The sequence below is a fragment of the Lithobates pipiens genome, unplaced genomic scaffold (assembly GCF_037356315.1).
Source record: "Lithobates pipiens isolate NorthernLeopardFrog02 unplaced genomic scaffold, aLitPip1_a1.2 Scaffold_23, whole genome shotgun sequence".
In the NCBI taxonomy this organism is placed as follows: Eukaryota; Metazoa; Chordata; class Amphibia; order Anura; family Ranidae; genus Lithobates; species Lithobates pipiens.
This window is the reverse complement of record NW_027507785.1, coordinates 91,668,869-91,681,297: the sequence shown is the minus strand read 5'-3', so window position 1 is coordinate 91,681,297 and position 12,429 is coordinate 91,668,869. Positions and strand designations below refer to the sequence as shown.

Here is a 12,429-nt window from a genome sequence, read left to right as displayed (position 1 = left end):
TAGGACACAATCATCAGAGCGATGACATTGATTTTGAATTGTGCTCCAGCATACCTTGCAAACACACACCAATGCATACAGGTTGCAGCATATCACAATGGGAATTATCTGTATGATGTGGTAACATGTATAAACTACAACACTCCAGGCAAGCACATAAGGTGACCGGCTGCAGGTTTACAGACTCTCTAGCATCCGCCTTCTCGCTCTCAGGCATAGAAACACATAGCGCTTACTTTACTGTATTTTTTACTGAACCACAAAAAGTTTAATTGCAAACAGAGTAGGTCCATAGGTGTTCGCCCATGATTAACCGATTGGGTGAAACACATCATGTACCAGGGTCAAGTCTGACAGGGAAGAGCATGCCTGTCTCACCCTATCTGGCATCAATAAAGCTTGTTGTGGCTCAGCAAAAATACAGCTGTCGGGAAAGGCTTGCTGGGACCAACAGTTCCCCACGGGCGTGTGCGCGTGCCTGTGCGTGGGTGCATGGTTGTTGATGTCGCACGCTGTGGTGACAGGGGAATCTTACTGCTTGATCTACAGTGTTCCCTGAGAGATTCCTGTGTTCCTGATTTGTTCCTGAAATTAATGGCTTACCTTATGACTATGCGCTGCTATCCGCCTGCACCTGACCATGGCATGTCCATGACCTTGCTCCTGTCTAACCCTTTGCCTTACCTGAACCAGTCTGTTACTGACCCAGCTTATCCAGTGACCTTCCCTCAGCCTTCTGCATCTGTTCCTGCACTGCTCTCCTGTGTAGGGATGAGCTTCAAGTTCGAGCCAAACTCATGTTCGACTTGAACATTGCCTTTTTGCCTGTTCGCACAGCGAACAAATTGGGGTGTTAGCGGCAAATTCGAAAAGTATATGGGAGAAATCTAAAGTGCTAATTTTAAAGGCTTATATGCAAGTTATTGTCATAAAAAGTGTTTGGGGACCTTGGTCCTGCCCCGGGGACATGTATCAATGCAAAAAAAAGTTTTAAAAATGTCTGTTTTTTCGAGAGCAGCGATTTTAATAATGCTTAAAGTGAAACAATAAAAGTGTAACATTCCTTAAATTTCGTACCTGGGTGGTGTGTATAGTATGCCTGTAAAGGGGTGCATGTTTCCCGTGCTTAGAGTCCCTGCAGGCCTGCACAAAGTGTCTTTTCTGCAGGAAAAAAAGTAATTTAAAAGCCCTCGCGGCAGTAATGAATTGCCAGCTCCCCGTAATACAGAGAACAGTCATTGAAAGTCATTGATAAAAAAAGTAAAAAAAAGCATGGGGTTCCACCAAATTCATTTACCAGGCCCTTCAGGTCTGGTATGGATATTAAGGGGAAGCCTGTCTCAAATGTAAAAAAAAAATTACAGTCCCCCCAAATATCCATACCAGACCCTTCAGGTCTGTTGAGGGCATGTGGCCTGGTATGGTTCAGGAAGGGGGGGCGCTCTCTCATCCCCCCTCTTTTCCTGCAGCCTGCCAGGTTGCGTGCTCGGATAAAGGGTCTGGTATGGATTTTTGGGGGAGCTCCACGCCATTTTTTTTTTATTTATTTTATTTTTTTTTATTTGGCCTGGCGTTCCCCTTAAAATCCATACCAGACCTGAAATTTGGGGGGGACCCCACATCATTTTTTTTTTTAATTACGTGGGGTTCCCCTTAATATCCATACCAGACCTAAAGGGCTTGGTAATTGAATTTGGGGGAATCCCACACTTTTTTTTTTCAATGACTTTCAATGACTGTTCTCTGCATTACCGGGAGCCGGCAATTCATTATAGCCGCAAGCACTTTTAAAGCGGAGGTCCACCCTAAAATGGACCTTCCGCTCATCGGATAATCCAGGTAACTGCACCCACTTCCGGGCTAGCTCTCTGCGGAAAGGGGCGTACATTACGCCCCTTTCCGCAAGTGCCCGCCCCCTTCTGCAAGTGCCCCGCTGCCTGCTGGGAAACACATAGATCCCAGAGGCAGCGGGGACCGTCCTCATTGCGCAGCGCGGCTCGCGCATGCGCAGTAGGGAACCGGGAAATGAAGCCGAAAGGCTCCATTTCCTGATTCCCATACCCAAGATGGCGGCGGCAGCACACGAGTGTCGATCTAGAGATCGGCTTCGGGTGCCGACATCGCGGGCGCGCTGGACAGGTAAGTGTCACTATTTTAAAAGTCAGCAGCTGCAGTATTTGTAGCTGCTGACTTTAAAAAAAAAAAAAAAAACGCGGAGTCCCGGCGGACTCCCGGCGGACTCCCGCTTTAAATTACTTTTTTTCCTGCAGAAATTACACTTTGTGCAGGGACAGTTCTAAGAACGGGAAACATGCACTCCTTTACAGGCATACTATACACCCCCACCAGGTACGAAATTTAAAGGAATGTTACACTTTTATTGTTTCACTTTAAGCATTATTAAAATCACTGCTCCCGAAAAAACTGCAGTTTTTAAAACTTTTTTTTGCATTGATACATGTCCCCTGGGGTAGGACCCAGGTCCCCAAACACTTTTTGGGACAATAACTTGCATATTAGCCTTTAAAATTAGCACTTTTGATTTTGAACGTTCGAGTCCCATAGACTTTAATAGGGTTCTAAAGTTCATACAAAATTTAGGTCTGTTCGCAGCTTCTGGTGTTCGGCTCATCCTTACTCCTGTGCATGACCCGGCCTGCCTGACCTTCCTGCGTCTCATCCCTGGGACCATCCACCTACATCCTGTGAAGTGCCTGCCTTCTAGCTTCAGCTTCCAGTCTGCTGCCTTCCACCTGTTGATCCAGTGTCTCAGCTGCGTCTGGAGCATCAGTCCTGCCTATCAGCTGTTGGCCTGCCAGACACTCATGCTCTCCTGTACTCCCGTGCCTCCTGTCAGCTGTACCAGGGTCCGCGAGTCAGGATCGTAAGTGAGGCCTCCCTCTGCATATCGGGCTCAATAACCAGTTACCTGACAACAGCTGAGTGCAACTTACTGCATGTGCTTGTGTACATTGTGGTGCAGGATGTTTATAAAAGAAACATGTACATTTTTAGGTTTGCTGTGGTGTGTTGGCAGCCCTTTCAAAATGTGCATGTGGTAACACACTTCCAAATTGAAAGGCCTTCAAAGTAGTTTAGGACCCCTGAGTCACAAACTATAGTTAGCTTTCAAGCAGTGGTCCCGAGAATCTGATATTGTCAAACCCCACTTGATTTTCTGGCTCTTTTTTCTATTGACTGCATGCATCTCAGCAACAGAGAATAGAGATGCCACCTCCTAAATGGCACATTTACCAGTTTGCCCTTCCTGACACGGTGATGGAGGCAAAAAAGCACCTGGTTACTATGCAAAAATACTAACATACTAATACCAGTGTTACATAGTTTTCCCACATAGCCAAGTCAATACAACTAAATAATAGAACCTGAATACGTGGGCTCATCCAGTAATGTGGGCTTGAGTGTATTCTAGAAGTGTAACTTGGATACAGTGTTAGGGCTCATTCACACTATATGCAATGATCTGTACTTGTCTACACAAGAACAATGCAGATCACCACTATTATGACTTTTTATGTGTTTTATTCACAGCGCATCACACAAACCCCCCCCCCCCCCATTGGTACACAAAGAACACCAGGCCGCATAGTGAAATGCCACCTCCAACTTATTGTAGCAGGAGAATTTGCAGGGTAGGCTGTAGAATGGTGAGATAGGAAGGCATCAGACAAAATCCAACCCTCGATCATCACCAAACTCTCCCACAACCTAACCTTCTCTAAAAAGGCTATATATGGAGTAGTTTAAAGGACAACTGTAGTGAATAAATGAAGTCAAAGTATTAAATGAATGTATTCAGTAGACTGTAAAAAAATATGTAGTAGGGTAAGCCTGTGTGCAACAGCAACTATGCATGTATGTTTATATCTGGCTCAATGCTGAAAGATACCAATAATATTTTAGTGCTTGCAACAATTTCATGCACCGGTATGGGCTAGAATCCTCCAATGTGTCTACATGACAAGTGTTTCTTGATGTTCTGCTGCTCCCCCTCATACACAGAGTTGAGAGGGACTGACCAGTAGCATATATAACTCATATGTTGATTGTGAAAAGACTAATTCTTGAATTAATTATAGCTCCATGTAGCAATTTTAATCAATTAAGTTGGTGCTGAAGTAGCTTCCTATAACTTTTTTTTAATGTTATAGTAGTTAAATCTTGTACCAAAAGAGTATGTACTCCCTGCAGTGTTATGAATTGTCTAAAACCTCCATTGCCATTGCTGTGCTGGTTATCTTGTCTACATGGCGATATGGGGAGAACAATGTGAAAGAAATATACTGAAAACTATTATGACCTGTACACACGGTCGGACATTCTGACCACAAAATCTGTCCTATTTTTTCCGACAGATTTTGATCGAAACTGTTGTTGCATACACACAGTCGGACACAGTTGTCGAAACATACGATCGTTCGGAACGAGGTGACATTTGTTGCGTACGATGGGACTACGTAGAGGCTAGTAGCCAATAGCTTTGGTCTCGTAATTTAATCTGAGTATGCATGGCAATTTGTCCGATCGGAATTCTCTACAAACGATCGGAAAAAGTCAGATCAGATTTTTTAATCGTAAAATTTTGGATCCTGCTCTCAATTTTTTTCGTCGGAATTTCCGACGGAAAAAGTCTGATAGAGCCCACACGCGATCGAATTTTCCGACAATATAATCCGATCAGACCATTTCCGACCATGTGTACAGGGCATTAGTATATGCACTGACTGCATTTAGTTAGCAGCTCATAATTTTTTTATGATAGTTGTCCTTTAACAATGACAGACTAAATTTAAATATAAGACAGGGCTGAATGGAAAAAAAATAGCTTTATTAACCCATTTCCATCTAATTCAAGTACTGTCAGTGATAACTGTTGCAAGAGTTAACAATATAAGTGCTTACAGTCAATAAGTCAAGCTGAGAAAATTTCCCAGATTAAGGGCCATTTCACACCTACACATATTGGTAAAGTGCATTTGAACACCCTTATTGCTATATCTTTTGGTAAGGCATGTCCAGGAAAACGCACCTTCCACCGAAACTAATGTTGCACATGTTTAAAAATGAATTTAAAATGAAAAAGTGGGTCTAACTGCGTACCAGCCAAGTTTCACATGTTCATTGACAGTACAATTAAAAAGGAAAGGAACAGAAGGAGAGGAGAAGTATGGTCACAAATCTTAGGATGCATCAGGATTAGGATGCATTCACATGCATTTTGGAACATTGCAAGTGCAGAATGGTGCAAAAATCCGGTATGCTGAATCTTTGATGTGGTTTCCAGTAAAATTCCCCTTCCATGGCAACTTATATAAGACACTTATAGAGAATACACCAGCAGACCTGCTGTCAAAAAAACTTTCAACAGAAAATAAGTATTTTTCATAAGCAAAGGAAATGTATTAAAAAGTGAAAATAAATGAAAAAAGTAATAATAATTGTAAACTAGATGTTAGCTGGAAGTCTTCTGTTTATGCACAATCCAAATCACTGCCACTGCACTAATAATTTTAGTTGTAAAAACAATGTGCTGCTGAGATTCACTGAGTAGACAATGCAATCCAGCGTTAGTTAACTCAGGGTTGGAGGAATAATAATTGGCTGGAAAAAATTATTTCCAGTCACTGATTTGATAAACTCTTGTCAAACACACTGTAAACATGCTATAAATGCACTGTAAATGCTATATATGCGTTTACAGTGTATTAGCATAGACTTGAATGAAAAGCGTTGACAAGCTTCAACATCTCCTAGATGTCCTCATGTAGCTTCATTTTTGCCACATGGGGGGGGGGGGGGGGGATTTACTAAAACTGGAGCATACAGAATCTGATGCAGCTGTACATACTGTAGTAACCAATCAGCTTCCAGGTTATAGTGTCAAAGCTTAAAGCGGTGTTCCGACTGGGGAAAAAAAAATAAACGTCAGCAGCTACAAATACTGTAGCTGCTGACTTTTAATATATAGACACTTACCTGTCCAGGGAGCCTGCGATGTCAGCACCCTAGCCGATTTTCAGATCGGCTGTTGGGTGCTGCTGCTGCCATTCATCGTAAGGGAAACCGACAATGGAGCCTTTTGGCTTCACAGCCGGGTCGCTACACGCATGTGGCCTGGGAAGGAGGAGGGGCGCCAAACTTCTGAAGCATGGCACCAAAGCGCCGTCACCTGGAAGTGGGGAAGGGTACCTGTAAAAAAACAGGTGCCTGTTCACCCCTGAAAAGTGCCAAATGTGGCACCGGAGGGGGGGGGGGGGAGGAAGCAGATCAGTGGAAGCTCCACTTTTGGGTGGAACTCCGCTTTAACTGAGCAAACTGAAGTAAGAAGCTGATTGGTTACTATGCACAGCTGCACCAGATTCTGTGTATACCAGTTTTAGTAAATCTCCCCCACAGTGACAAGAAGAATTGCAAAAGCTTCATGTTTTTCAAATATGAACAGCTCTGTGCACTGTCTATATTATCCAATGTAGGCTGATTTGTGAAGCATTCAGTGCCAAAAATTCCAGTTTCGAATGCCAATGAGAACAGGGCCTTGTGTAATAATTATCTTATGTCTACAGACATCTTTGATTAGCACTATACAGATTTAACAGTGATTGCTATGGAGTATAGGAGTGACTGCTGTCTGCAAGCTGTTAGGAAAGGCCAAGATATACAATGCAATGAAGATAAAGCTAAATCCCAACCACAATATTCCGTATCTCATCAGCTGTAATATAATCACATGTAAACAATTTACTGTTGTCACCTCTCTGTGGGTCAGTTCTTAGTAACAATTGCAGGATGAAATGTAATATCTAACTGGATGTCACTAAAAAATAACATAAATTATGTGACTTCCTTTCGTTGGGAGCCTTGCTTATATAAGTAGTGAGATAATTACACCACAATGTATAACTATAATAGGGGACAATGTCACACATATCTAAAGATGATTATTATTGTGTCATTTTGGAACATAATGATTGCCACTGTCACAATTACACTGTACAGCAATCGGTGATGAGCGGGCAGAAAGCAGCAAGAGAATTCTATAACATAAATCAAATGGACATTTAATGATACTGTATTACAAAACAAAAGATGCTTATACGACTTGGAGTATAGAATGAAGTTCAGTTCAATGTGAAATTCCCATAAAACCAAAGCAGGAAAAGTTCACTCAAGATTCAATAAATAGGGAGCTAGATAATACCAAAGCTATTTTTTTTTAAGGAATAAGTTAGCCAGGGCTAAAAAATGCTCATTAATTATATTGATTGCATTTATCACAATCACACAATCAATAGCTGCATTTTGTAATGAAATACTTTATAAAAAGAAAGGAACTTAGGACAAATGTAAAATCTTCCAATTAGTTTAAGTGTAAATGTTCATGTATAAACTCAAACCTTTACTTGTATTTCACTAGTCATATTGTGAGGACTATATTTCCTGTAATCTATATTCACAATACATTTAAACAGCCCCATTTTTAAATTAGGCTAGTCTCCTATATTGTCCATAGCCTCCATGCAGTTGATATTTTAACTTTCAAAAGATTTTTTTCCTTTTTTTTATTGTAGAGCAAAATTTTAATAACAACATATGGGCCTTGCAATGTCAAGTATGACAGTACAAAATATAAATATGTAATTCAAGATATTAAAACTTCAATACTTATAGCAATCCAGCAATCATATTATGTAGGATGTCCCACTAAAATAAAACATAAACCTATAAAGTGGTAGGACTGTAACTTATAGTAACATAAATGTATCAAATAATTTATTATCTTGGTAATATCATTTACATATAGGCAGGCCTAGTACATATCAAGAGTTATGCCAAAAATAACATTACTAGCACTTGCGACCCAAAATCACATAAAAGACAAAAACGATAGAACCAGCACAGTAGATGAAAGGAAAAAAAACAGGGAAAAAGAAAGAGTAGTCAAGAGTAAAAAGAGAAAACTTCGAATTGGAAAGGGAGATGTAAGAGTCCAGGCCTTACTACACATGCATCAATGGCGCATTGCCACAAGAGGAAATTCGTGCCAACTGAGCATGCGCCAAAGATGCCTCATTACGCTAACCCGCACCAGCGCAGAAGACTTTATGGAAAAAGGCAGGAAAATGCCCAAGACGCGCACAGGAAGTGACCTCAACCTGATAGAAAAGGGCAGGAAAATGTCCAGGAGACACACAGGAAGTGAACTCAACCTGATGGAAAAAGGTGGGAAAATGCCCAGGAGGCATACAGGAAGTGACCTCAAGCTTCCCTATATAAGCCCAGCCTAGACACATTGCTGGATTATCTTCAGTCCCCCCTTGTTCATGTGCTAGTGTGTGATCTGTCTGAACTTATTGTGACCTGGAAGCCTATTTGACTACTCTTTATTGCTGCTTGCTATTGACCTCGGATTTGTACCTTAACCATTCTACTTCTTTGCCCCTTTTGTACTCAGATTGCAACTTACTCCGGCTTGGATGTTCTTCTTCTGATTAACCCTTTTATATTTTGTTGACCAACTGGACTTGACCTTGGCTCTGATCTCAGACTAAGGCTTGCACGGTGCTCCGCAACCCTGGTAACCAAGCCACTCGGTGTCCACCAAGTCTCTGTCTCCAGAGGCTTCGAGGTGCAAGGGAGGCCTCCCCACTACTTCGGTCTCACATCAGGTACGTGGCCCTCCTGACAGGAGATCTAGGTTAATTGAGGGGGTTAGGCCAAGGAAAAGGAGCCTGGGACCGTACTACATTAGTAGTCTGAAAGAGAGGAATATGGATATATGCTGCCCAAGGTTTCCAAGTACATTCAAAGAGAGACTGATGTTCATTAATAATGCTTTCAACTTTTTCATGAATCATAATCCACAATACTTTAGGCTTCAGCCTTCTAAAGGACACTGAGGGTGTCTTCCATGCTTCAGCTATAATGGTCTTAGCAGCTAAAAAAACAAAGTACACCAGGCACTTTAGTGGATGAGGCCACCCCAGTGGGAGATCATTAAGCAGCGCTAAACTGGGCTGTTGGTCAGTAGACAACCCAGTCAACTTCTGGAGCATGGAAAACACCCTATTACAAAAATGCCTAAGCTGAGGACATCCCCACCATATATGCAACATAGAACCTCTTGGTTTGCAATTTCAGAAACATTCTGCGGGAGTCGTAGCATACATCCTGGCCTCGGCGACCAGGGACCAAATACTATCTTGTCAGAACTTTAAGACTAGCTTCTATCAGTGAAACATTCAGGACCCCCTAGTAGGGTATCTGGAGTTTAGATGACCAGGAATCCAGATCAACCTCAGCATTAAGGCCCTTTTCCCAACACAGCATGTATGGCTTTTTCTTAACTGGGATGAACAGTGATTTATACACCATAGAAATACCACCTCTTGTATCCTGATCATTAGTACACCATTGTTCATAATCTGTCATTGAGGGGGGTTCTCCAGAGGGCCAGATAGTTCATAAAAAATGAGATAATGGAAAAAAAATGTAATTTCTCAGAAGAGGGTATCTCTAAGACCGAACGGCAATGAGATAGGGTGGATGGCCCGTGGTGTGTGAAAAAGTGGCAAATGCGGTACAGACCTTTGTCTGTGCACCATTTAAATGCCCTAATATTTATACCTGGAGGAAAATCGGGATTATGAAATATGTGTGCCGATGGGGTATATTCGTGCAGTTGATAATTTTCTGACTTACCACATCTGCAAGTCCTCGGGTACAGCTTTCTCTTCGGCAAGCAGCACAGTATTGACATCACTTAATCTCACACTAAATCTCACTCCAAATATTGTGAAACTAGAAGTTGTAGGCAATAGTAGCTTATATTCACAGTGCAGATATACAGCTGTGAGGCTCAAGACACAGGAATGTCTAGGCAGAGGAAATAAACTAGTTTTCAGGATGAACTCAAGTCAAGAGTACTGCTTAGATGCAATTAACATTTTGAGGTGTTCTTTTGATTTCAGATCCACTTAAATCTTGGGGCCATTTGTTACAGATTTATAGCAAAGGTGGGTTTTAGTGAAGTACAGAACCCAAAGAGCTATTAGTATGATTTTTCAAGAATATCATGATATAATAATCAAACCTGGAGATGTTGGGAGTTATCCAGTATGTTATCATCCCTCCGACGACCATCATCTCCCATTTGAGTGTTTTTTTTCTTCTCTATTTGCTGATTGTGCTTCAAATTGGCCACTTTCTTATTCTGGTCCTTCATAAGCCTAAGAAAAAGAGGAAAACATTATTAGACTAAGCTTAGGTAGAAAGAAAAAGTCTCATAATTTTTGTTAATCTGTGTTAATAAGACAACTGGATTTTGGCTTAATGTGGATATGTTTTGGGCAACATGGACATGTTTTTGATTACATCAACCCAGGGCCAGATGTCTGCACATATTACACAGATTTAACCTTCAATGGCTGAGGCTACCATGGCAAGTACTGAGGCCCACAAACCATGCTGCCCACTTCCAATAACTTGTGATTAGATTTCAGATCTTCCACCCAGTCTGCCAGTACCACCCAGCTTAATCCTTGTTGAGGCTGCCCTTGCTAGACCTATGCATTTTCATGGGTGGAATGGTGTAAACTGTACTTACAGTCTTCTGCCTCTGTGCACCTAAAACTAAACTGCTAGCAGAGTAGAATGGCTGGATGACTAGTCTTCTAGGGGTCAGTTTTAGGGATACTGATGCAGAGTGTACAAACAATCTCTTTTGTTTTTTCTGCTCCAACCACAACCTAAGTTGTCATTTAATCATGCAGCAGGTAAACATGTTGTCCCTGGGCATCACAGTTTGTTGTGAATCAAGCTGTATAGTTCATGCTGGCTTGTGTCCACAGCCAAAAGTTCTGCCTACCATTGGCACATGAGCCTCAGAACTAGACCACTGGGAGATGGAAGAAGGTGGCCTGGTCTGATGAATTATGATTTATTTTACTTCATGTGGATGACCGAGTGTGTGTGCATTGCTTACTTGGGAAAGAGACAGCACCAAGGCGCAGCATAGGAGGCAGTGTGATCCTTGCGGCAATGTTCTAATGGGAAACCGTGAAGTTCTGCTATTCATGTGGATGTCACTTGACACATATCACCTATGTAAGCATTGTTGCTGACCAAGTACACCCCTTCATTGAAACACTATTTCCTGATGGTAGTGGGCTTTTTCAGCAGAATAATGTGCTCTGACACACTGCAAATATGGTTCAAGAATGAATTGGGGAACACAACAATGCGTTCAAGTTGTTGACTTTGCCTCCAAATTCCCCCCCCCAGATCTCAATCTAATTAAGCATCTGTGAGACATGCTGAATAAACTAATTGGATTCATGTAGACCCTACCTTGCAACTTGCAAGGATCTGCTACTAACAGCTTGGTTTGTACCAGATTATTATTACTATTACTATTATTATTATTATTATTATTATTATTATAATACAGGATTTATATAGTGTCAACAGTTTAAGTAGCGCTTTACAACTTTAGGGTAGACAGTACAAATACAATACAAATTAATATAGTAGGAATCAGAGAGCCCTGCTCATTAGAGATTACAATCTAAGTGAGAAGGTCAAGAGATACAAGAGGTAATAAATGTGGGTGATGTGCTGATTGAGAAGATATATGTACAGTTGTTAGGTGGGGGCCAGATAGGCTTCTCTGAAGAGATGGGTTTTCAGGGACCGTCTGAAAGTGGATAAAGTAGGATAAAATCAGACAGATTGGGGTAGAGCATTCCAGGGGATGAGAGAGGCTCTATAGAAGTCCTGAAGGTGAGCATGGAATGAGGTAATAAGGGAGTTTGAGAGCAGGAGGTTCTGGGAGAAGCAAAGAGAATTATTAGGTTAATATTTTGAGACTAGGTTAGTGATATAGCTAGGGGGCAGGTGGTGGATGGCTTTGTAAGTTATAGTTAGTATCTTGAATTCAATTTGTTGGCTAAGTGGCAGCCAATGGAGGGATTGGCAAAGGGTTATAGCAGATGCTGAGTGGTTTGAGAGGTGAATGAGCCTGGCAGCAGCATTCATGATGGACTGAAATGGGGATAGCCTATTTAAAGGTAAGCTAATGAGGAGGGAGTTTCAGTAGTGGAGACAGGAGATGACCAGGGTCATAGATACTATAGCGTACCTTCAAAGGTCCATACCCAGGCGGTTCACAGCTGTTTAGGCATCAAAAGAGGGACTTACTCAATATTAGGCGGGTGGTCATAAAGTTGTGGCTGGTCCATGTATGTATATATATATATATATATATATATATATATATATTTTTTTTTTATATTTTTTTTTTTTTGCTTTGTTTTGGTACTGACACAATTTATTAAATATATTTTTTAAAAAGTCACAACTTTATTATTACAAAATTGCTGCAAAGCAAAGCGCCCCATTATCATGACCAAG

At 41.4% G+C, this 12,429-nt stretch overlaps 1 protein-coding gene across 5 annotated transcripts in view; it reads right to left on the bottom strand.

Annotated features, from left to right (window-relative positions):
• Positions 1 to 12,429, bottom strand: part of ERC2 (ELKS/RAB6-interacting/CAST family member 2) — a 1,374,577-nt gene that overhangs the window by 760,234 nt on the left and 601,914 nt on the right. For all 5 annotated transcript variants that reach the window (XM_077452044.1, XM_077452047.1, XM_077452045.1 and 2 more), the window contains one exon: positions 10,112 to 10,247. In XM_077452044.1, the coding sequence (XP_077308170.1) occupies positions 10,112 to 10,247 (136 nt within the window). The remainder of the gene's footprint in view (positions 1 to 10,111; positions 10,248 to 12,429) is intronic.